The sequence below is a fragment of the Eulemur rufifrons genome, chromosome 10 (genome assembly GCF_041146395.1).
Source record: "Eulemur rufifrons isolate Redbay chromosome 10, OSU_ERuf_1, whole genome shotgun sequence".
In the NCBI taxonomy this organism is placed as follows: Eukaryota; Metazoa; Chordata; class Mammalia; order Primates; family Lemuridae; genus Eulemur; species Eulemur rufifrons.
In genome coordinates this window covers 25936204-25956941 of record NC_090992.1, presented here as the reverse complement: position 1 = coordinate 25956941, position 20738 = coordinate 25936204, and the positions used below count along the sequence as shown (strand labels likewise).

The window sequence follows — 20738 nt, the reverse complement described above, 5'->3', positions numbered from 1 at the left end:
TGTGGCCGTCTCCTCTGATGCCCGTGGCCTTGGCTGAGCAGAACAGGCAGGAGCCTCTTCCTGGGCCTGGCACAACCTGCCCAGGGACGCTGGGCGGAACTTCCTGCCGGGCTCCCAGTCTCCCTCCTGAAGGTTTTCATGGTTCCAAAGTGACTTCTCCAGCCCTAAACTGGTGCTTCCTTAAGACAATGCTTTTTAAGAGCAGACATCTGCAGAAAAAAAATAAATACAGCACAGAGCAACCTTTTCCCCCCGGGTTGCAGGGCCGGCTTCCGACCTCTCCTCTCTCTTTCTTTCTCAAGCTGTACATGGTGCGAACCATGCTGGAGTCGCTCATCGCAGACAAAAGCGGCTCCAAGAAGACCCTGAGAAGCAGCCTGGACGGGCCCATCGTGCTCGCCATCGAGGACTTCCACAAACAGTCCTTCTTCTTCACGCATCTGCTCAACATCAGTGGTGAGCCGTGGGGCCGGGCCGGGGCCAGAGGATGGGGACTCTCAGAGTGACTGCAGCCGCCAGGCTAGAAGTTGCAAAGAGACATGATGGTTGACCCTAAGGGGCACATTCTTGCCACCAAGCGGGAAACACACTTTCCGGTAGACTTTGGAAGCTAAGAAAGGCCAGGCTCAGTCCAGCTATTCTGACTTAGCGAAATTTGTCTGGGAGGTGCCTGTCGCCAATTTGTCATGAAGACCTCAATGGAAGGGGATGAAAAACAGGAATGCCCACGTGCAGGCACACTGGGCCCTAGGTGCTAGCAGCAGCCAGGAGCCGGTTAGCACTTGCAGCTCCTGGCAGAGGGGGCTTCCAGGCTGCATCCCGGTCCTGTGTCCTCCATTCTTCCTCTCCTGTTAGAAGGATGCACGTCCAGGTTGTGGAGGACAGGGTGGGGGAAGAGTAGCATCCCAGGGACACGAGAGTCTTAACGTGTCTGTTGGTACAGGAAAGAGTGATCGTAACACACAGTACAAACTTCTCTGTTAGGGAGTAGCCTGGGAAGGGCCTTTGGGGCCTGCAAACAGCGCGGGATCTGGGAATTACCGCACAGAAGGGGTGCGGGAGCCACAGCCCAGCCGAGAGCCAGCACTTGGGGGCTGTCTTGACCCCGTGTGTGTGCAGCGAGCACACGTTTTACGCTTAGATTGCCAGTTTTCAGGAGGGCTTTGCGGAGTGATGATAGAAATCGTGGGGACACCTAAAGCTCTAAAACATCTTCCCCCACCCCACTCATTACCACTGTCTCTGAAGCTTTACAGATGCTGTTTTCCAAGTAGATGTTAAGCCTGTCTTCAAGTACAAAAGAACAGCATCTACTAATCAATATTTAGTACCTGCTCTGTACCTAGCAGGCACAACAATCATCATAACAATGAACATTAATAAAAACAACAAAAACCAAGGCCTTTTGGAGCTTCCTGTGTGTAACCCAAGGCTCGTTCCCTTGTGCTTGCAGAAGCCCTGCAGCAGTGCTGCGACCTCTCCCAGCTCTGGTTCCGAGAGTTCTTCCTGGAGTTGACCATGGGCCGGCGAATCCAGTTCCCCATTGAGATGTCCATGCCCTGGATTCTAACGGACCATATCCTGGAAACCAAAGAACCTTCCATGATGGAGTAAGAGGCAGGATTTGGCCAGCAGGAGGTTCCTGGGGTGCAGGTGGAGGGAGGATAGTTTTCCAGAGAGCTCTGTTCTTTCCAGACGGAAGTGCTGAGTTGACTGGAGATGAGGCGGTCAACTGCCCCACCCGGGGAGAGCCCAGGCCAGGGGTCAGGCCACGCCAGGTCGTTTGACTCAGCCTTGCAGACAGAGTCCGAAGTCTCCCCCCAACTTCCCTCCCTAGACTTTGTCTGTCTCATAACAGCTCTGCTCAGAAAACAATCATCTCTGGGGATCAGGAAGCTAAAAATCCTTGGTCACCACCAATGTATTAATTATTGATTATTTTAGTCCCAGACAGATTTTTACAGGCCTTGGTTTTATTTCATATGGGTTTTGGGTGCACTGTAAAGTAAGTCTTGGGGGGGCCCTGGAGACATCGGAGAGGGCCGGCAGTTTGTCTTTCCCAACTCTGAGCTGGTGTCTATTTCCCGAGCACGTGCAAATCCGCCTGCCTTAAGACAGCTCCTTAGCAAGCCGCCGGCCGTTGTGTTTCCCTCTGCAGGTACGTCCTCTACCCGCTGGACCTGTATAACGACAGCGCCTACTACGCTCTGACCAAGTTTAAAAAGCAGTTCCTGTACGACGAAATCGAGGCCGAGGCAAGTGATGTGCTGCTCCTTTTGTTCTTGTGACCTTCTTCTGAAATTCTTGACTTTTCAGATCTTTGGCTATGAGCACAAAGTGGGGGCTTGGTGACTTACTCTAGAGTAGTCTTCATAATCATCGTGAAACTCAGAAGGGACCTCAGTAACATCTGAGGGCATGGGCAGAGGTGCAAATTGGAATACTCAGCTCGTGGCCTGCTCCTTTCTCTTCCTGTCTCCAAATTCTGTTCTGCACCATGAAGGGCCTCACGTGCACGTGTACAGACACCCAAGCTCTGCTGTCAACCCCCTCTGCTCAAAAACAGTGGCCCCTTGGCCAGTGCTAAGAACAGCTCGTACACCTGCTGTGTAGTCCGTCCGCAGGGAGACAAAGCCAGGGGAGAGACCACCGTAGCAGCCATCTGGACAAGGCTACTCAGAGCTGCTTCTAGAAGGGGAGAATGGGGGCTGAGTGAACACCGCTGCTTTGACCCTATACATTCTTTGCCCAGAAGAGGGTCCACTGGGGGCCTCTGAAGCTCAAAGTCCAGGGCAGAGACCCCAGTTAACTGGGTATGAGGAAAGCACTACACACAGCACTGTGTTTTACGTTCTGCATAATATGTGGGGCATAAAATAAAAGCTATGAAACCTTTTTGAATAGTTAACTTATGGAGCCGAGGATTTGGTGGGAAAAGAGTCAAAGATGGATCACGTAAATACAGTCTGCCTCTTTTGGTGTCGCACTCGTACCTGGGGGCTGTCACAGCTCCGCCCTCGGCCAGTTCCCGCTCTTGCCAGTATTAGAGGGTTGGGTTTGACTCCCTCTGTCTGGTGTGACATCATCTTCCCACCTGATCACCATGATCTACTACTAGAATGGCAAGGCTTTGTTCATTAAAAAACAAAGATATTTAAGCAAAGTTTGGAAAAAGGGGGCTTTTACATGTCTAATGACTATCAACTGCATAATCAAATTTGCAAAGGAAGATAAGAAAAATTGAAAGGGGAAGACAAGAAAGTTATCAGAGGAGATGGACGGGGAGGCTGCAAAGTTAGCTAATAATATGAGCAGCTGCGGGATCTGAGGAAGGTCTGTCTGGTGCATTCCCCGGGGCAGGCCACGGGACAGCCAAGGAGGGGGCAGTGGGGAGGTCGTCCCATCAACAGACTCTTTGAACTTTGCTTTCTCTGTTGACTAAGTGAGGACCCCAAGAGCAAGGGACCAAACTCACTTGGCCATAGAATCTTCTTTTTCTTCCTTCAAAGCACCTTGCCCCAGAAAGTGCTGTGGGCAGTCCTGCCCAACTGCCCTCTTCCGGTTGCCTGAGTGTCTGTGCTAAAGCAGGACAGACACCATTAACCTGTCCCACTTCTTCACCAGGTGAACCTGTGTTTTGATCAGTTTGTCTACAAGCTGGCGGACCAGATCTTTGCTTACTACAAAGCCATGGCCGGCAGGTAGGAGAGCCCCCGAGCTGTGAGCCGCCATCCTTCCTAAGTCTGCCACCTGGAAGACTTGGTTTTCTGTTGCAAAACCTCCCTTCTTCCCTAGCACCTGAGCAAAACGGAGCCGTTGCACAGGCCTGGACTGGGTGCTAGAATGTTGTGGGAAGGAAACTAGGCAGATACGGTGCTAACCTCATGGAGCCTGCAGTCAGCAGGGAAGACAGACATTGATTAAAAACTGATAAATGCACACTGACCAGGGAGGGTACGTGCTCTCTATGAAGGAAAAGTTTATGGGAACATGTGACTATCAAGCCAGAACTGCTCTTTGGTTGGGGAACGACAAAGCCTGTCTTGAGGGAGCAGCGTCTGAGTTCTTACCTCAAGCTGTTAGGAGCTAATTAAAACTAGGTGAAGGATGGGCAGGAAATTGCATGCAAAACGAACTGCTTATGCAAAGTCCCGGTGGTGCAAGTCTAATAATAGCAGCGCGCCTACCTCGTGGGGCTGTTGAGAGGATTTGTGTGCGTGAGTTAATACATGTCAATGTCTCGTTCATGACCATGAGACGGGGCGGCGTGCCTGACAAAGCTGGAGAGGTGGGCAGTGCCAGATCACGCCTGCCTCGTAGGCGTTTGTCTTAGAATGAATGACAGGGCACGGAATGCTTTCAAAAGTACAACAGTGACCCGATTTGATTTTATTTTTGAAAGTTCACTCTTTTAAAAATATACTAGTGTGAAGAATGGATTGTAGGTTAGCAAGAATGAGTAGGTGAAAACCAGATAGGAGGCCAGTGAAGAAGTCTGGTCCAGAGATTGTCAAGCTTTAGTGGCTCATGGGTGTTGTCAGGATATATGGATTTATACCCCTGTGAGTTCCAGGGTTTCAAGAACCTGTAATAGTCCCGGTCAAGAAAAACCTTAAATTTTATATGTAGGTATTAATATGTCCATTCTTATTGGAAATCCAAATGTACAAACCAATAATTTCAAGGATAGTTTCTTACCTTAATTATTTTTCTTTCTGTGGAAAGGATTTGCTTCATTTTGCTTTCAACAGCTGGAGTAGCTCTGAGATACTTCAAATGGGAGTTGGTGCAGCACACACAGGTTTCTGTTAACAGGGTGTACACTCAATAAAGCAAATGACTCTTAAATGATGGAAGCATAGAAAGCAAGAACTTAGGATTTCAGGGAACGCACAGAGAACACAGCCTTTCACAAAGTGGTCACTTAACACGAGACTGTGGATTAAACGGAATGTGGTCCTAACAGTGAGTTGGTAATAGGTGGTGATGGCACGCCTGACTCACGGGGTCGTTGTGAGATTACCAATGATTTTGTGTGTGGGGGCCCATGCATGTGACGTGCCCGGTAAGCAGCAAACGCCATGCAGATGTTCACTCTTGTCTGCAATTATTTCATTCCTTTGCTTATTTTTGTATCATCAGTCTCTTCCCTAGAATGTAAGCTCCATGAGGACAGGAACTGTGTGTCCCCAGCGCTAGAATGTCTCGTGGGGTGTCCCTAGCACGCACTCGGTTGCTTTTGTGGTAAATGAACAATAGAGGAAAGAGGCTCACTCACCTTCTGTGTTGCCCATCGTTAACTTAGAAACTCTGTTTGACATATTGAGCTGCTTCTGTAGCTGAAAAGAAATTTGAAGAACCTTGCTCCTGAGCAGAAAACAATTTTATTTAAGATGTATAGTCAGGTGTGGTGTCTCATGCTGGTAATCCCAGCACTTTGGGAGGCCAAGACAAGAGGATCGCTTGAGGCCAGTAGTTCAAGACCAGCCTGAGCAACACAGCCAGACCTCGTCTCTACAAAAATAAGAAAAATTAGCCAGGTGGGGTGACGTGTGCCTGTAGTCCCAGCTACTCAGGAGGCTGAGGTGGGAGGATCGCTTGAGCACAGGAGTTGGAGGCCATAGTGATTTATGATTACACCATTGCATTCCAGCCTGTGTGACAGAGTGAGACCCTATCTCATAAAAATATTTTTATGAGACAAATATATATGTGTGTGTGTGTGTGTGTGTGTAAATAAAGATAGTCCTTCATGAGTAGATGCTGTGTTTTGAAAATAGATGCAGCTGGGTGCTTGAGAGCCATTCACTGTCCTGTTTACTGGCCTTACTTAAATTTTATCCCTTCCAGTGTCCTGTTGGATAAACGTTTTCGAGCTGAATGCAAGAATTATGGAGTCATCATTCCGTACCCACCGTCCAACCGCTATGAAACGCTGCTGAAACAGAGACACGTCCAGGTATGGTGGCAGGAACCTACCGTGGAGATAGAACAGGCGGGAGAGATCAGAAATCAGGACTGGGCACCGTCTGCCCTGCGTGCATTGCCCGGTGTGGATTTCTGAGCACAGGTGTAGCACAGCTTCAGAATCTTGCAGATAATACAGAGGCATTGGGCGCCCTTTGGTTCCAGTTCTAGGCTTCTCCACCCATCTGCAGCTGACCTCTTACAAGTAATGGCCACCAAAGCCTATGTCTTCCCATCACAAGCTGTTGCCCGCTCTTTCAGCTGGAACTGCTGCTCAGAGATGGGTAAATCTGTCCCTGAATGTGGCCCAAGTGCTGGTCGAAGTGAAGAAGGACCACAGCACCTTTGAAATGGAGCATGGCAGGTCAAACGCAGGGTAGAAATTGGTGTATGTGTATGGAGTTGGTTTCTGTTAACATTTGACCCCAGATGTAGAAGAAATGTTGCTGGGAGCTAAGAAACACATCCCCAGTTAAAAAGGTTAATGTGAGCCCAACAGACAAAATCAGAGCTGCCCCAGCGGACTCTGAGCCCTCCTTCTGGGGCCCTGCTTTTGGCCAGGCTAGTGGCGAAATGGCCTTTATGCTGTGATGTCTGTGTGTCTCTTTCGTGGTCCTGGTCTTCTGAAGGGGCAGTACCAAGGCTGAGATGATGCCATAGGTGAAAAGGAAAGAGTTTGCCCAGGAACCCTGGATATTCCCACTGCTACGAGAAGTCCAAGGGAAATTGAGTATTGTTAAGAGGGAAAAAAATCACTTCTGCCAACAGCAGGGGCTCATTGAGAGCTTTTTCTTTAGCCTCTCAGAAGATTACTGCTATCAGTTACGACACAGCCAGAATTAGCCACAGGATATTAAAATACTAAGCTTTATGTGTGCATGAGATGGCCATAAGGGGCCCTAGTCAGTTGGTAGAAAATTTATCCCGAAAGGGAAGCAGGAAAAACAAAATAATTAAGAATAATCATTTGGCACCTAGCAAAGTGCCATGGACACAGCAGGTACTCAATAAATGTTCTCTGTTACCTGCATAGTGTCGGCAGTAATGCCCACGTGTGCCCCAGTGGAAAGTATCTTAAGCTGTATTTTGCATCCTGTAATCAGTCCTGCATCCTCTTGCTTTTAAATTTTCCCCCGTAAAGGCACAAAGTGGGCCCTTGCTGAGGTGGCTGCTGTTTCCTGGTGACTGAATTACTGAATTGAGCATAGGCAAGATGCAGGCAGAACCTCAGGGCTAAATTTAGGACGTCAGCAGAAGCAGTTACAGGGAGCCAGAGCCTACCCTGAGCCTCTTCCTGCAGCCTGAATGAACCGTATTTTTCCTAAACTTTTTGTATTTCAAGCCTGTAGGGAAGTTGAAAGAATAATACAATGAACACTCATCTACCGTATAGCCAGATTTGTGGTTATTAATGTTTTGCCACGTTTAGTTCATTTTCTCTTTCTCATTATATATTTTGTCTCACACACAGATACAGTGTGTGTGCTAGTGTACATACCTTTTTTTCTTAACCATTGAGAGTAAGTTGCAGATATCATAAGATTTCATCCCTGAATGCCTCAGCCTGTATTTCCTAAATGCAGGCACATTCTCTTGTAAAATCAAAGTAGAATTATCATACTCAGGAAATTTAACAGTGTTGTTTTCTAAATACAGTCCCCATATGTCCCAGTAATGTCCTTTTTACGTTTAATCCAGTCTCCTATCAATGTATTGCATTTAGTTGTCAGGTGTCTGGGCGAATCTTAAGTAACTTCTCTCTCTCTCTTCCTTCCAGCTATTGGGTAGATCAATTGACTTGAACAGACTCATCACCCAGCGCATTTCTGCTGCCATGTATAAGTCCTTGGACCAAGCCATCAGCCGCTTTGAGAGCGAGGACCTGACCTCCATCGTGGTAAGAGCCTGGGGGCAGGCAGGTGGGATTTCTGCTCTCGGATTCCTCAGACTAGAATCCTAGCTGGGGATTGTTGTTCGCCTAGTGCTGGGTCAGATAAAGAGAAGCAGTGAGTCTCTTTCCCGTCTGAATGAAGCAGGAAATAAAAGACTTACACAGAATGAGAATAATCTTACCCTCCTGATTGCCTAGCGGGGTGGGAATGGAGGGGATCTCTAGAGATGGCGAACTGTCAGACACAGCTGCTTGTTCTCAGGATCCTGCAGAACCAGGCAAGTAGGTGAGTGGTCCTAAGAAGCTAGGGAAGGTTGCACAACAGGGTGGGCTTCATGGGCATGCAGTAGTACACGGCCCAGAAGGGCTCTGCAGCTGGCTTCATGCTTTGCTGTCACCAGCTTGAAATTCTTAATAATTTTTTAACAGGAGGACCCTGAATTTTCATTACGCATATGTACCCTGCAAATTATGTAGCCAGTCCTGACACACAAGCATGGAATAGGCCTGCTCCTTTCTCCTAGAAAACAGTGATTTAAAGTGCTCTCTGCTAATTCTAAGAATTAGAGTGAACTTGATTGGTCCTTAAGTGAATCAAAGAAAGAGTTGAAAGCTTTCAAAAGCAGATGAGTAGAAGGAATGGGATATAGAAAATCACCACTAGAACATACTAATAATTGTTGCAGGCAAGATCAGTCGATGGATGTTAAAATGAATGGCAGAACTTTGAGAAGAATACTGAATGATTCCTCTTATATGAGGTTTCTGCCGTAGCAAATTCATGGAAACATAAAAGCATGGTGGTTGCCAGGGAGAGGGAAGTTGGGGTTTAATGGATGGAGCTTCAGTTGGAGAAGATGAGGTTTAGTTCCAGAGATGGGTGGTGGTGAGAGTCTTCCAGCAATGTGAATGTACTTCATGCCACAGTACCCTTAAAAATGGTTAAAATGTTAAAGTTTTTGTTATGTGTATCTTACCAGAATAAAAACATTTAAAAACAAACAAACAAAAAAAAAAACTTGGAGAAGAAACATGATACTTGCATAGTCTCAAACTATCTCCCCTGAGATATTTATTAACTACGAAGGGAAGAGGAGTAACTCTACAGTGGAGAAAACTGACAGACACCATCTTAACCAAGTCAGGGTTAATGTCACCAGCAAGATACATTTCTGTTGCCCATCATATATTCTTGCCAAAATGTACAATCTCAATCTAAGTATGAGAAAATATCAGGTGAACCCAAATTGAGTGCCATTCTAAAAAAAAAAAAAAAAAGTGAACGATGTTTTTCAAAAGTGCCTGAGTCGTGAGAGATAGGGAAAGATTAAACACTTGCAAATTAGAGAAGAATAAAGAAACATGTCAGCTAAATGCAACGTGGAATCCTGAACCGAACCCTAGAGCGGAAAAAGAACCTTAGTGGGAAAACTAGTGAAATCTGAATGAAGCCTGTTGTGTACCAAAGTTAGTTTCCTGCTCTTGGTGATTGTACTGTGTTATGCCAGATGCTAACATTGGGGAAGATGGGCAAAGGATATGTTTTTATAACTTTTCTGTAAGTCTAAAATCATTTCAACATAAAACGTTTTTTTTTTTAAGTGGACAAAGTGGTAAAAAACCAAAGTGACTGAGAACTGGAACTACAGACGCAGGCAGGGGTTCCGGTCCTGACCCTGCCACCTACAACTGGGTGATTTCGTGTACGTTACTGGCCTTCTCCAAGCTTGTTTCCTCGTCTCCGAAATGGAGGAAATATCAGAATCTACCTCATAGGGCTTTGTTATAAGGATAAAATGAGATACTGCCTGGAAAGAGCTTTGCACAGTTCCTTGTACCTAGTAAACACTTAGTATTAGCTATTAGTAAATAATAGCTTAGTATTAGCTGTTAATAAATAATAGCTTATGGAAGAAAGATGAGAGAAAAAGAGAAATTTGGGGCTGTAAAACAATGCTCTCAGGGTGAATTTTTGGCAACGTTTCTTAGGACTTGACCTAACCGCCCACCTACGTCCCGGTTCACTCATTTCAAGAGGCTACAGTACAGCACACTTTCTTCCGGGAAATCATTTGGCTGCTTCTATTTTGAGAAATAGAGTTTTTCTTTGTTTATGCCAAAAATGTTAGCAGTGATTAGCTCCAAGTGGTAGGATTTTTGTTTTCTTCTTTTTTGTTTATCTGTATCCTTTAGTTTTCCAGTGATGAGCATATCTTACGGAGAAAAAAAAATGATTTGGGGTGTGTGCATCTCCGTGGCCTCTTCCCACCTTTGGAAAGGCACTGAATGTTCTTTTAGCTGGGAACAAAACCAAAACAAGCAGTGAAAGCTCTTGTTTATCAGGTGAGGGCAACGGCTCCCCTGAGAGCACCCACTTCCCGTGAAGCCCTTGAAGAGGCGACCCCGGGAAAGCTCTGTCCTGGTGGGTCAGGACAGCCTCCCGCTTGCCTCGGCTGGGAAGTGTCTACCTCCAAAAACACACCGAGGAATGTGCTCCCCTGTGCCCTTCCCTCCACCTTAACAGCTCCATGCTGACAGGGGACAGCGGCTTGATTCCGAGCTTGGAGAGGTTGCAGTCACCCTCGTTGTACACAGCCAACCAACAGTGTCTCGGCACGATCTGATGCTGAATTGCAACCCAGCAGGCTCTGTTTTGCTCAGGTTGCAGAATGTATTTGTAATTTTGAGCCAACCCTTCACATTTGGAAGACTTCAAATGAAACTGCAGAAGCTCCGGCAACACCGCACCAGCGTTCCCAGATGGCAGAGAGATTGCCTGGAAATGACTAGAAGTTCCCGTTAGGTGGACTGCCCTCTCTTTGCTCGCTGCACGTCCCGCTGTGGTGCTTCCTTCACGTGTGTGACCTTCCAGGCCTCGCTGTGCCTGAGTTTGAGACCCCTGCTCTTCTTACCTGCCCCAGGTCACCGAGCCGGCTGACAGTCGGATGTGGCTGACGCTCAGCTCTTCTGAGTCCCGTCCAAGAGCTCTTCCCCCTGCTTCTCTGAGGTTGCCCACTTGGGTGTTTTATTTCCCCAGTTGTGCTTCTCTGTGTTGCCCTTTAGTAAGCTAGCTTTACCGTGGAAGCTGAGATCCTCTTAGAAGGCGCCTAAACTGCCCGTGTAGCCTTTTAAACCTTTTCCGTCCGTGCCTCGGTGCACGGAGCCCCTGCATCCAGCAGGCAAATGCCCCCTTCTGACTCGAAGGCCAGAAGAACAAACCCAAAATATGATGCCAGATACAGCTTGGATTGCATAACGTGGAGGAAGAAAGGGACCGATGGTTCTAGCAGCCCCCACCTGTCCTTTGGTCTTTCTTGTAAACACTGCCACGCCCTCGTGAGACTGTTGAAATAGCAGAATGTTGAAACAGAAGTTGTTTCCCAGTTTGTCAGCCGCAGTTATCTTTGGTAACAGAGCACCACAGTGTGCCAGGGACTCAGTGATCTTAGAAATAAACTCATCAGTGTTTACTCCATTTTAATTAATTATTTATTCGTGACCCATCTTAAGTGAATGGGAAGAAGACACATTCCAGCTAGCTAGGCCCCCGGGAGACAGGAGCAGAAAGCTAATTTGCTGTGTCTGCCCTTCATACACATCATGGTGCATGATGACTAGAAACTTATTCTTCCGGATATTATTCCAGAGCTGAAATTCAGATTTTGACCTTCTTTGGAAAAATTGCAGGATCTGCCGTCATTAACTCCCATTCCGATGTGGCAGCAGCCAGGTGGAATTTTGAAAGTTAGTAGTTCCACCTTTGCCAAGGCCCCTCCAATCTGCCACCGACAGCCCACCCCTGAAACTCCTTCCTGACCCCTGCTGCTCTCACTGACCTGACCCGTCCGGTTTGCAAGGCTTCAACCTGTTCTTCGCCCTTACTTGAGGGCTACGGACTCTGAGTTTCAGAAAGGCAGAGCTCTGACCACTGGAAGCGTGGTCTGAGGCTTCTGCCTTCCAGGACGTCATCCAGGCTAATGGGGACCTTGTGGCTGATGAGAATGACATCGAATCCCTGGTGTGAAGCTGCCTCTGTTACCATGGACAGCTTCGCTCCATGTCCCAGCCATTGCCTCTGACCCCCCCTGCCATCCCACCTGTCCACGCTCTGGTGAACTGCCCTTGCCACTGTTTTTTCAGCCTTTATATTATTTTATAAAACCACCTTTGCCTTTCAAAGGACTTTACAGCTCTTGTACCCTTATTCCAGGAACTGTGTCACAGGGGTCACGAACACATGATTTGGAACCAGAAGACCTGGATTCACATCCCGAGCCCTCTTATGTATTCCCTGTGTGACCTTGGGCAAGTTACTTAACCTTCTGGCCTCAGTTTCCCCCCTCTATGAAATAGGGACATTTATATCTATCTCAAAAGATGGCTTAGCCAAAACAACACAGGAGTGGCCTAGAGCGCCTTTGCTTTCTCTGCACGAGACTGTGCTTTGATTCTTTTTGATAGCAAGATCAAGAAGTTGCAGAACAAAAGACCAAAGCGAGATGAAAGGGTTTCACTCTTATTTCATGTCTCAACAAACGCGGTGTCCTTCCATGGGCAGGTATTATCCACTCCAGTCCCAGCTCTGCCTGAAGGTGAGATTCCAAACCATTAGGGCCCACGGCACCCACAGATCCCTGGTCATTGTGGGCTGCAGACCCACTTGCCCGTGGCTTGTAGCCACGCCTTTGCTGACCCCTGTGTGACACCTCGAGGCGCCTAGAGTCCAAAGGAAGAAGCATTCTGACCCTGCTGCTTTCGAAAATTTCTATAGAAGTTACAGTACTTAGTGGTTAAGCATGATGCACTTTGGAGCCCAGCTTCCTGGATTTGAAGCCAAGTTACTTAACTTCGCAAAGCCTTGGTTTCCATATGTGTAGAGTAAGGACAGCAGCAATAGACCTCAGAGGGGTTTGGTGAGCATTAAATGAGTTAACACATATAAAATTGGCACATATTAATTAGGTCGAACCATACGAAATTGCCAGTATCTGAAAGCGTTCCACCTAAAAAAATCCAGTTTTTTCCACCTGTTCAACCTAATGGTAAGTCCTTAATTAGTGGTAGCTCTTATTACTGCTTTCTGCAGGTGGAGATACAGCCTCTGGTGATACGTGGTCATAGCTTTCTTTTACTGTGACTCTGAGGGACATGCTTTTTCCTGACCAGAACAGGAGCTGGAAAGCAAGCAGGCATGCTCTCTACCCAAAGGGGTGCAAATGGGGTTTGCAAACGGTCCGTCGTCTCCTTCCAGGGGACAGGCATGCAGCCCCCGCCCTGCCCCCAGGACAGTCTGGCAGTTCCTCCCACTTCTCAGAAGAGAACGTGGTTAGATGCCACTGCGGGTCTTAGTCAGGGGGTCGGCTGAGGGGCTGTCACTGGCATGGAAGGAATCAGTGAGATAAAGCGCACACGTGTGAGGTTTATACGTACGTCCTCAGCGGTTGCGGGTTCTCCCTCTGGGCAGGAGCTGGAGTGGCTGCTGGAGATTAACCGGCTCACACACCGGCTGCTCTGCAAGCACATGACGCTGGACAGCTTCGACGCCATGTTCCGGGAGGCCAATCACAACGTGTCTGCCCCCTACGGCCGCATCACTCTGCACGTCTTCTGGGAGCTGAACTTTGACTTTCTCCCCAACTACTGCTACAATGGGTCCACGAACCGGTAAGGGAGTCCCTGTGCAGAGGGGCCTGGGGCTGAGTGGGGGCCCAGCACATGTGTCAGTTAGTTCCTGCGACGGGCGTCACTCAGAGACCCCCCAAAGTGCAGGTTCTGTTCTGCCTCTGAGAGCCTTCAGGCTAGAGGAGGATGCAGGTGACTACACAATCGCAGGACACATGTACCTTCATGAGCAGTGAATGAGAAGATGAAGGAAAGCCCACGGGGCTGTGAGAGAGAGAAAAACACCACCTGACCCAGTCCTGGAGGTGACGTAAACCTCAAGGGAGGCTTCCTTCTCTGAGGAGGTGACACTGGAGTTGAGACGCAAAGGATGAGTAGGAACAGATAAGGTGAAAAGGCAGGAGAAGAGTATGCCAGGCCAAGTTTCTAAAGAACCGAGAGGTTGGTGAGGGTAAAACTAGTGGGGTGGGGGATGGTGCCACGAAAGATAAAGCAGGAAGCAGGGACAGACCACTCCATAGGCCACCCGGGATCGTGCATTTAGGAACCCTGGAAAAGTTGGAGGAAGGGGAGTGACGTGATCAGATTATACATTTGTAAGGACATCCACATATCTGAATGCATGTATGCAAAACAGACATATGTTTGCGGAGCACGCATGTGCACGACAAAGTGGAACTTGCCTCCTGCGAGGTGCACACAGCCCTGGGCCAGGCACCCAGGTAGAGACAAGACCCAATTCCTTTATCCCTGCAGAAGGTCATAACCTGGTGGAAGAGGTAAGACATGTTTGTCTTCACATACAAAACAAGTACATAAGGATGCAAGAAAATGTCCGCATCATGCAGGTCCTCAGCGTCTCTAGGGCCCAGCCCAGGGCCAGTGTTAAATGAGTATGTGTTGAATGAATGGAAGGATACAGGAACAATCCACAAATGCTCCTGAAACCACACACTGAACAAAATCGACTTTTGGTAAATCTGTAAAGATTTAGGATTTTTAACTCTCTTGAGCAGGGAGCAGCAAACAACAGGCCATATCCAGTTGCCAACAGTTTTTGATCGGCCCACAAGCTGAGAGTGGTATTGACATTTCTGGATGTTTGGGGGGGAAAAAATCTAGAGCATAATATTTGGTGACAAGTGAAAATAACTTGAAATTCATTAAGTTTTACTGGAACTCAGTCACGCTCGTTTGTTTGTTATTGTCTGTGAGCGTTTCCGCGCTACAACAGCACCGTTGAATACTTGTGACAGAGACCATCTGGCTTGCAAAGCTGAAAATAGTGGCTGCCTGGCTCTTTAGAGAAAGGGTTTGCTAGCCCTGCTGTTGAGAAAGCAAACTGGAGGTGGAGGGATGGGGCCGTTTTCAAGCCCAGCCCGTTCTCACTTTCTTGCTCACTAGCGTCCTCAGCAGCCAGCAGCCCCAAGTCAAGACTGGGAACCTGGGGTGTAGTTTTCCCATTTGTGGAAAGGAGACAGTAAATGGCTGGGAGTTTGTCAGAAGAGTTTAGCCCCAACCTAAGAAACTCTGGTTGTTCCAATGTGAGCCTTCACCTGGTCACGAACGCCTCCTGCTGTCCGTGTCCCATGAAGAATAATGCTAAGACCCCGTTAACTCCGTCCCCATCTCTTTTCTTTCAGTTTTGTCCGGACTGCCATTCCTTTCACCCAAGAACCACAACGAGACAAACCCGCCAACGTCCAGCCTTATTACCTCTATGGGTCCAAGGTAAGGAGCCCTGCCCTGCCCTACTTACAAGAGGGTTGGGGAGAAAAAGCAAATAGAAAAGCGTCCCCCGAATCGGAAAGGCGACAAGGCGTGGAGATAAAGGCAGCAGTGAGCTCCAGACAGAAACAACTGCGAGTATATTCATCTTTATTTGTTCACAACTAGCAGGGACGGGGGCGAAAGCAGACCTGGGGGTGCTGGGTGCAGAGCAGGGTCAGTTAGGTAAGGATGTCACTGAGGCAGGCGGGGAAGTGGGAACTGGGGGCTTCTCATTTGACTTCGCAGCTCTTGCTGTTGCTCAGCGGATTCTTCGCAGTGTCACCCTGTGATGCTGGGATTTTGTGCTCCATGCATGTAAGGAGACACTTGGAAGGTCTTAGGATGATTCAGGGAGAATACAGGTGTCTCTGTACAGCCAGCCTTGGTCAAGGTGACGTCTCAAACCAAGGGAAGCTCACAGACAGCATTTAAAGTGGTCCACAGACATGGCATTGACTAACATTGACTCCCAAAGTAAAAACAGCACCTCCCTTTTCAATCCTCTTCCAAACCTTACACTGTATCAAGGAGAAAGACTTATATTCATGCTTCTCCAACACTGGTGGGTCTCCCTTTCTATCAAAGACAAGAGAGCAGGCCTAACTCAGGGTCATCGGCAGGCAATAGTAACTAAGGCAAATTTAATACTATTTTGTTTTTATTATATTTATTCTTATGTCTCTTCCCTACTATTTATAGCAGGAGGGCGCTGGTTTTTCACTTACGGAGTAATATAAGGCTATGTTTGAAAATAAGTTTAAGTTTAAAGAATGAGTCAATTTAAAGAAAAGTGTTATTAATAATAGTAAAGATAGTCTGTGGTTTAAAAAAAAATAGAGATGGGATGTGAGGTGGTGTGTGATTTGTCTAAAAACTAGAAAACACTCCAGATCGAGGCTTCTGACACTTTTCCAAAGAATTGTCCCAGTGGCAGAGGAGACAGGACGTCTGCCTCAGCCGACTGACCACGTGCCTCAGACAGCCCACCTGCCACTCAAAAATTTCTTTCAAGTATTGTGTTTCATTTAAGTCATGCAACTTTTTATTTTCTACTCTGTAATATGTCCATGTGTGTTTTGATGTTTAAATAATGCCTTCAGTTCTTAACTGGGTCCCCCAAATGGACACTGCTGAAGAGATGCTTATTTGTGCCTGGCACACGCTGGGGGGGGGTACATTTTGCAGCTTGAGAGCTTTGTCATCGGGCATTTGTCCAACCCAGGCAATCTGTAGTAGCACTGACATTTGACAGGAGAGAAGCGGGTAGTGTATAGACACATTTTTACAAAAGACCTACTGTGTGGAGGGCTTTAGGCTACATGTGGGCCGTCTCCTCTTCCGCTCACTCCCCAGGACAGGGCAGTACGGCTGGTTGGTCGGCGCCCTCCCGCTGTAAGTCACCTGTGTCAGGGGCCTCCTGGCCTGCGACGGCTTCTGGTGCAGCTTCGGCTCCAGAGTTCTTGCGTGGCATCTCCACCAGGGGCAGCCCCTGCAGGTCTTCCTCCCTCTGCCCGAGAGCCGGGGCCTCCTCTGGCCATTGCACCAGCCCGTTGGCTTCCTCCATGTGGCCGGCTCTGTAAGACCACCGAGGCTCGTGGCAACGGATGCACCAGAACTGGAGGCAGATGAAGGCGAGGACGGCTGTGAAGCAGGCCAGCAGGATGGCCATCAGCACCCAAAGCGAGATCTGGGGGTCCACCAGGGAGCCTCCAGCAGCCAGCGGGCTCTTATCCAGGGTGTGGAACATGGTGCAGTAGTGCCTGTAAGGAAAAGCAGCCTTCTTACAGCTGATGCACAGGAAGTAGAGAGTGGAAGGGGCGAGATGCTCCAGCACCACGGAGCTGATGGTTCGAGGCACCTTCTCCTCGTGGTGGAAGCTATAACGAAGATAGCCGGAGAAGATGCTGTTCCAGTTGGGCCTGTACATAATATGGTAATAGTCCTCCAGGCAGGGCTCCGAGGACGACCAGGAGATGATGGCTCCCGTGTAAGAAACGTTCCCAACCTCGATGTTCATCCCGATTCTGGAATCAAAGTGAAGAGTGACATCGCCCTATTTCAGTATTATTTATCATAATCATAGTCACCATTTAGCGAGCATTTGTGATGGATGCTAATATTGCTCCCGTTTTACAGAGAAGTAAATAGAGGCTGAGAGGTGACATTACTTAGCTAGGCAGAGCAAAGGACTGGCAGGACAAAACTGCAAACCGGGGCTGTCTCATCCCAAACCTGGTGGCCTTAGGGCCTAAAACAAGATGGACCTGTGTAACCCCAGCCACGTCCCACCCTGGCCGAGATCTTTGGATACAACCTTGTTCTCATCCCCTTAAAAAAAAAAAAGAAGAAAAAGTAATAAAAGGAGAAATCAGTAGAACCTCAGAGGCCCCACCATAGTAGTCTAGGATCTCTCCCCTCAAGCCACTGATACACCTAACATTTCCTTTCTTCACCTCCTACTTCTACCCCAAGTGCTGTGAGCTCATTGATCTAGAACATTCTGCTCACTGCTTTTTTTTTTTTTTTTTTTTTTTTTTTGGTCTCCCAGTTCTGTTGCCCATGGTGAGCAGGGATTTACTGTGTCACTTACTGGCAGCTGATTTTGCCCCAAAACCTCTGCTCATGTTTTATTTGGTTTTTTCAAAACCAAGGGTACCGGGTAATTAGTTACATCGGTCAAGATGGTAACAGCAGTTAATGACTACTATTTAATATGACTGGAGTCATGAGTGTTAATCGTGGGCATAACCACTGCTGACAGCTGGTGGGCAGGTGCTGTGTCACAGGTCACGCTAGATGCTTCACATACAGTGACAAATTTCCTTTATTCTTCACCCCACTCTCGGAGCTGGATTCCCATTTTACAGATGCACAACCCGAGGTCATGCAGCTCCTGCGTGGAAGGGAGACTCAAAGCCACTAAACCGCTGCACTTGTGAGTGCCAGGCTGCTGGATTTCGTAACGGAATGTTATTGCAAAATGAGATGCCGGTCCTGAGACCCAGTTGCTGTTTTTCCAGACAGATGAAATGAGCCCTCTTCAGGTGGCCTGGCTCCTGCTTTGGCAAGGGAGAGCCATCCTCGAGTATCTCAGTTTCTCTTTTATCTGGGAGATCTAGCCCCACCCCCACCCCCACTGTATTTCCCCGATCAAACACCCAGGGACAGCCATGGTCAACCTGTGTATGTTCACTTACAGGGCTCAACCTGCCTTGTTACCTGCCCTCCTCTCTGACATGAAACACAAGGTTTCATTTTACATTGCAGCCACATAGTGAAAAAGCAATCGATCGGATTTTAGCCTGAATTGGCTGTTAAGCCAAACTGATTTCTATTACAACCTGCCTTCCTCTCTCCCTTCACCCCCACCCTCCTGGTTCTGTGCCCGTATTCCTGCGGGGGCTGAGCTGCAGAGAGAGGCACAGCATCGAGTACTCCCGATCCTTGTTTTTCCTCTCTAAGGATGACGGTGAATTAACATGCTCAGGAGAGGGAATATTTCCTTTGCATTCTGCTGGAAATTTCTTCCCAGAAAATGGGGGATGAAAAGGATGAGACAGGTGTGCTCAGATCCTTCCAGGGAAGGTCATGGTGAAGGAGACTGATGTCTGTGCTCCCTCCTTGGTCTCCCCGTACACACTCATCTTCCCCACCCCAGCTCCCCACACGACCCTGTAAAACACTTCCAACCACAGTGGACAGAGCTTAATTCATTGCTTATGATACATAGGCAACCACCTTTGTAAACCCTTCCGTCAGGAGGGATTGGGGATCCTGTTTCTTCTTGCACACAAATCTGTTCTTCTGTTTACCTTGTATCTGCCCTTGGCCGTCTTTATAGACCAAATTTCCTACAGCAGACGTTTTTAAGAGCTTTCTGTCAAGATGCTAGCAGCATCCTCAGATTTTAGGACCAAATCCATCTCCCTTATTTATTTTTCTTCCTCTGTTTTGGTTTCTAAATCCCCTCTAATTAGCTATTCATTTACCATTGCCTGGCCCTTCTCCAAGCCGAGTGTGAAAGAAAAAGCCATTTCCATTTCTGAGAAGAGCCATCCACATCTCTTACCTGATGCTTGCGGCGTATCTGGTTAGATCTCTGCTCTCTGAGGCAGAGTAGACCAAAGCTGGAAGAATGTGCCTTCTCCCTCCTCCGCTCTGGACTCTCCTGGATGCCTCTGTCACCACTGAGTAATCCCACTGTCGCCCCCAATGCTCGCATTATTCATTTCTTCAGATCAGCATCATTCACCATGGCAACCAGCAGGCATCTGTACGCACGATGCTTTCAGGGACCAGACTGGAAAGGCTTTTGCCCAGTGAGAGGAGCTCTCACTGCTTTTGCCAAAAACAGGAAAACGGTCTCCTGCAAATCAATCCGTAGTACGGTACTGATTCTTCTGACGCTCTTACATTTTTCTGGCTAATTGGCTGCTAATCTACCCTTTTCTCACCCAAACTAGATCCTCTTTGGACCATGGTTTCCAATGCAAAGATTCTCTTCTCAGTTATTCTGCAACCAAAACAGTAACATTCACCCTCATACCCTCCCAAGCCCACACCCACCGTCACCACCTCCTACCCTACCTCTGTATCTTTTTCCTTCTTTATTCTTGTCTTCTGTGGCATTACCTAGTTATATGGCAGCGGTCAAGACCCTGTCACTGTCTGAACCTCAGTTATATCATCTGTAAAGCTGTGGGCTTGGGCTGGATGGGGATGGCAGGTAGAAGGACATGAGCATTATCCCTGCCCAGCCTGCAAACTGTGTCAAGCTTGCTAAACCATCCTATCACTTGTACTGGGTTGAATAATGTACCGCCAAAGTATATATTCACCCAGAACCTCAGAACGTGACCTCATTTAGAAATAGAGTCTTTGTGGACGTGATTAGTGAAGGATCTCAAGGTAAAATCATCCTGGATTTAGGGTGAGCCGTAAATTCAACACTGGTGTCTTTATAAGAGGAAGGAGAGGGAGAGTCACACACGGAGAGACACGAAGGGAAGAAGTTGGGTGAAGACAGAGGCAGAGATGGGAGTGACACTGCCATGAGCCGGGGAAGCCCAGGAGCCACCAGAAGCTGGAAAGGTCAAGGAAGGATTCGCCCCTGGAGCCTTTGGAGGGAGCGTGGCCCCACCAGAGCCTTGATTTCAGGCTTCTGGTCTCCAGAACTGTGAGAGAACACATTTCTGTCATTTTAAACCGCTACATATTTGCGGTAATTTGTCATAGCGGCCCCAGGAATCTAATGCAGCACTCCCTCCAGCTGGGCTCAGAAACCGCCCAGGCCTCCCAAGAAACTGCCCGACCAGTCGGTCAACCACGCTGACGCCGGAAATGGGGACGGTTTCCTCTTCCTGGGTTGGATCGTCCCCAGCGTTCCTTTCAGGAATCCAGACTGCTTCCCTGCCGTCTTCCACTCCCACGAAGGTCGGTCTCCCTCTGAGCTTCCTCCCCTTCCTGGTCCCCCCAGCCTTAGAAGAAA

General features: G+C 48.1%; 2 protein-coding genes across 3 annotated transcripts in view; one reads left to right on the top strand and one right to left on the bottom strand.

Moving 5' to 3' along the window:
- Positions 1–20738, top strand: part of CYFIP2 (cytoplasmic FMR1 interacting protein 2) — a 116437-nt gene that overhangs the window by 53845 nt on the left and 41854 nt on the right. For both annotated transcript variants that reach the window (XM_069484312.1, XM_069484311.1), the window contains 8 exons: positions 303–456; positions 1454–1610; positions 2159–2255; positions 3625–3701; positions 5851–5959; positions 7745–7864; positions 13323–13522; positions 15124–15211. In XM_069484312.1, coding sequence (XP_069340413.1) covers positions 303–456; positions 1454–1610; positions 2159–2255; positions 3625–3701; positions 5851–5959; positions 7745–7864; positions 13323–13522; positions 15124–15211 — 1002 coding nt within the window. The remainder of the gene's footprint in view (positions 1–302; positions 457–1453; positions 1611–2158; positions 2256–3624; positions 3702–5850; positions 5960–7744; positions 7865–13322; positions 13523–15123; positions 15212–20738) is intronic.
- FNDC9 (fibronectin type III domain containing 9) lies at positions 16593–17267 on the bottom strand. Its single transcript, XM_069484468.1, has one exon. It carries the CDS (start codon positions 17265–17267, stop codon positions 16593–16595), a length of 675 nt encoding a protein of 224 aa, XP_069340569.1.

Excerpts from the sequence above, each read along its gene's own strand:
- FNDC9 (XM_069484468.1), bottom strand. The coding sequence starts at position 17,267 with ATGAACATCGAGGTTGGGAACGTTTCTTACACGGGAGCCATCATCTCC.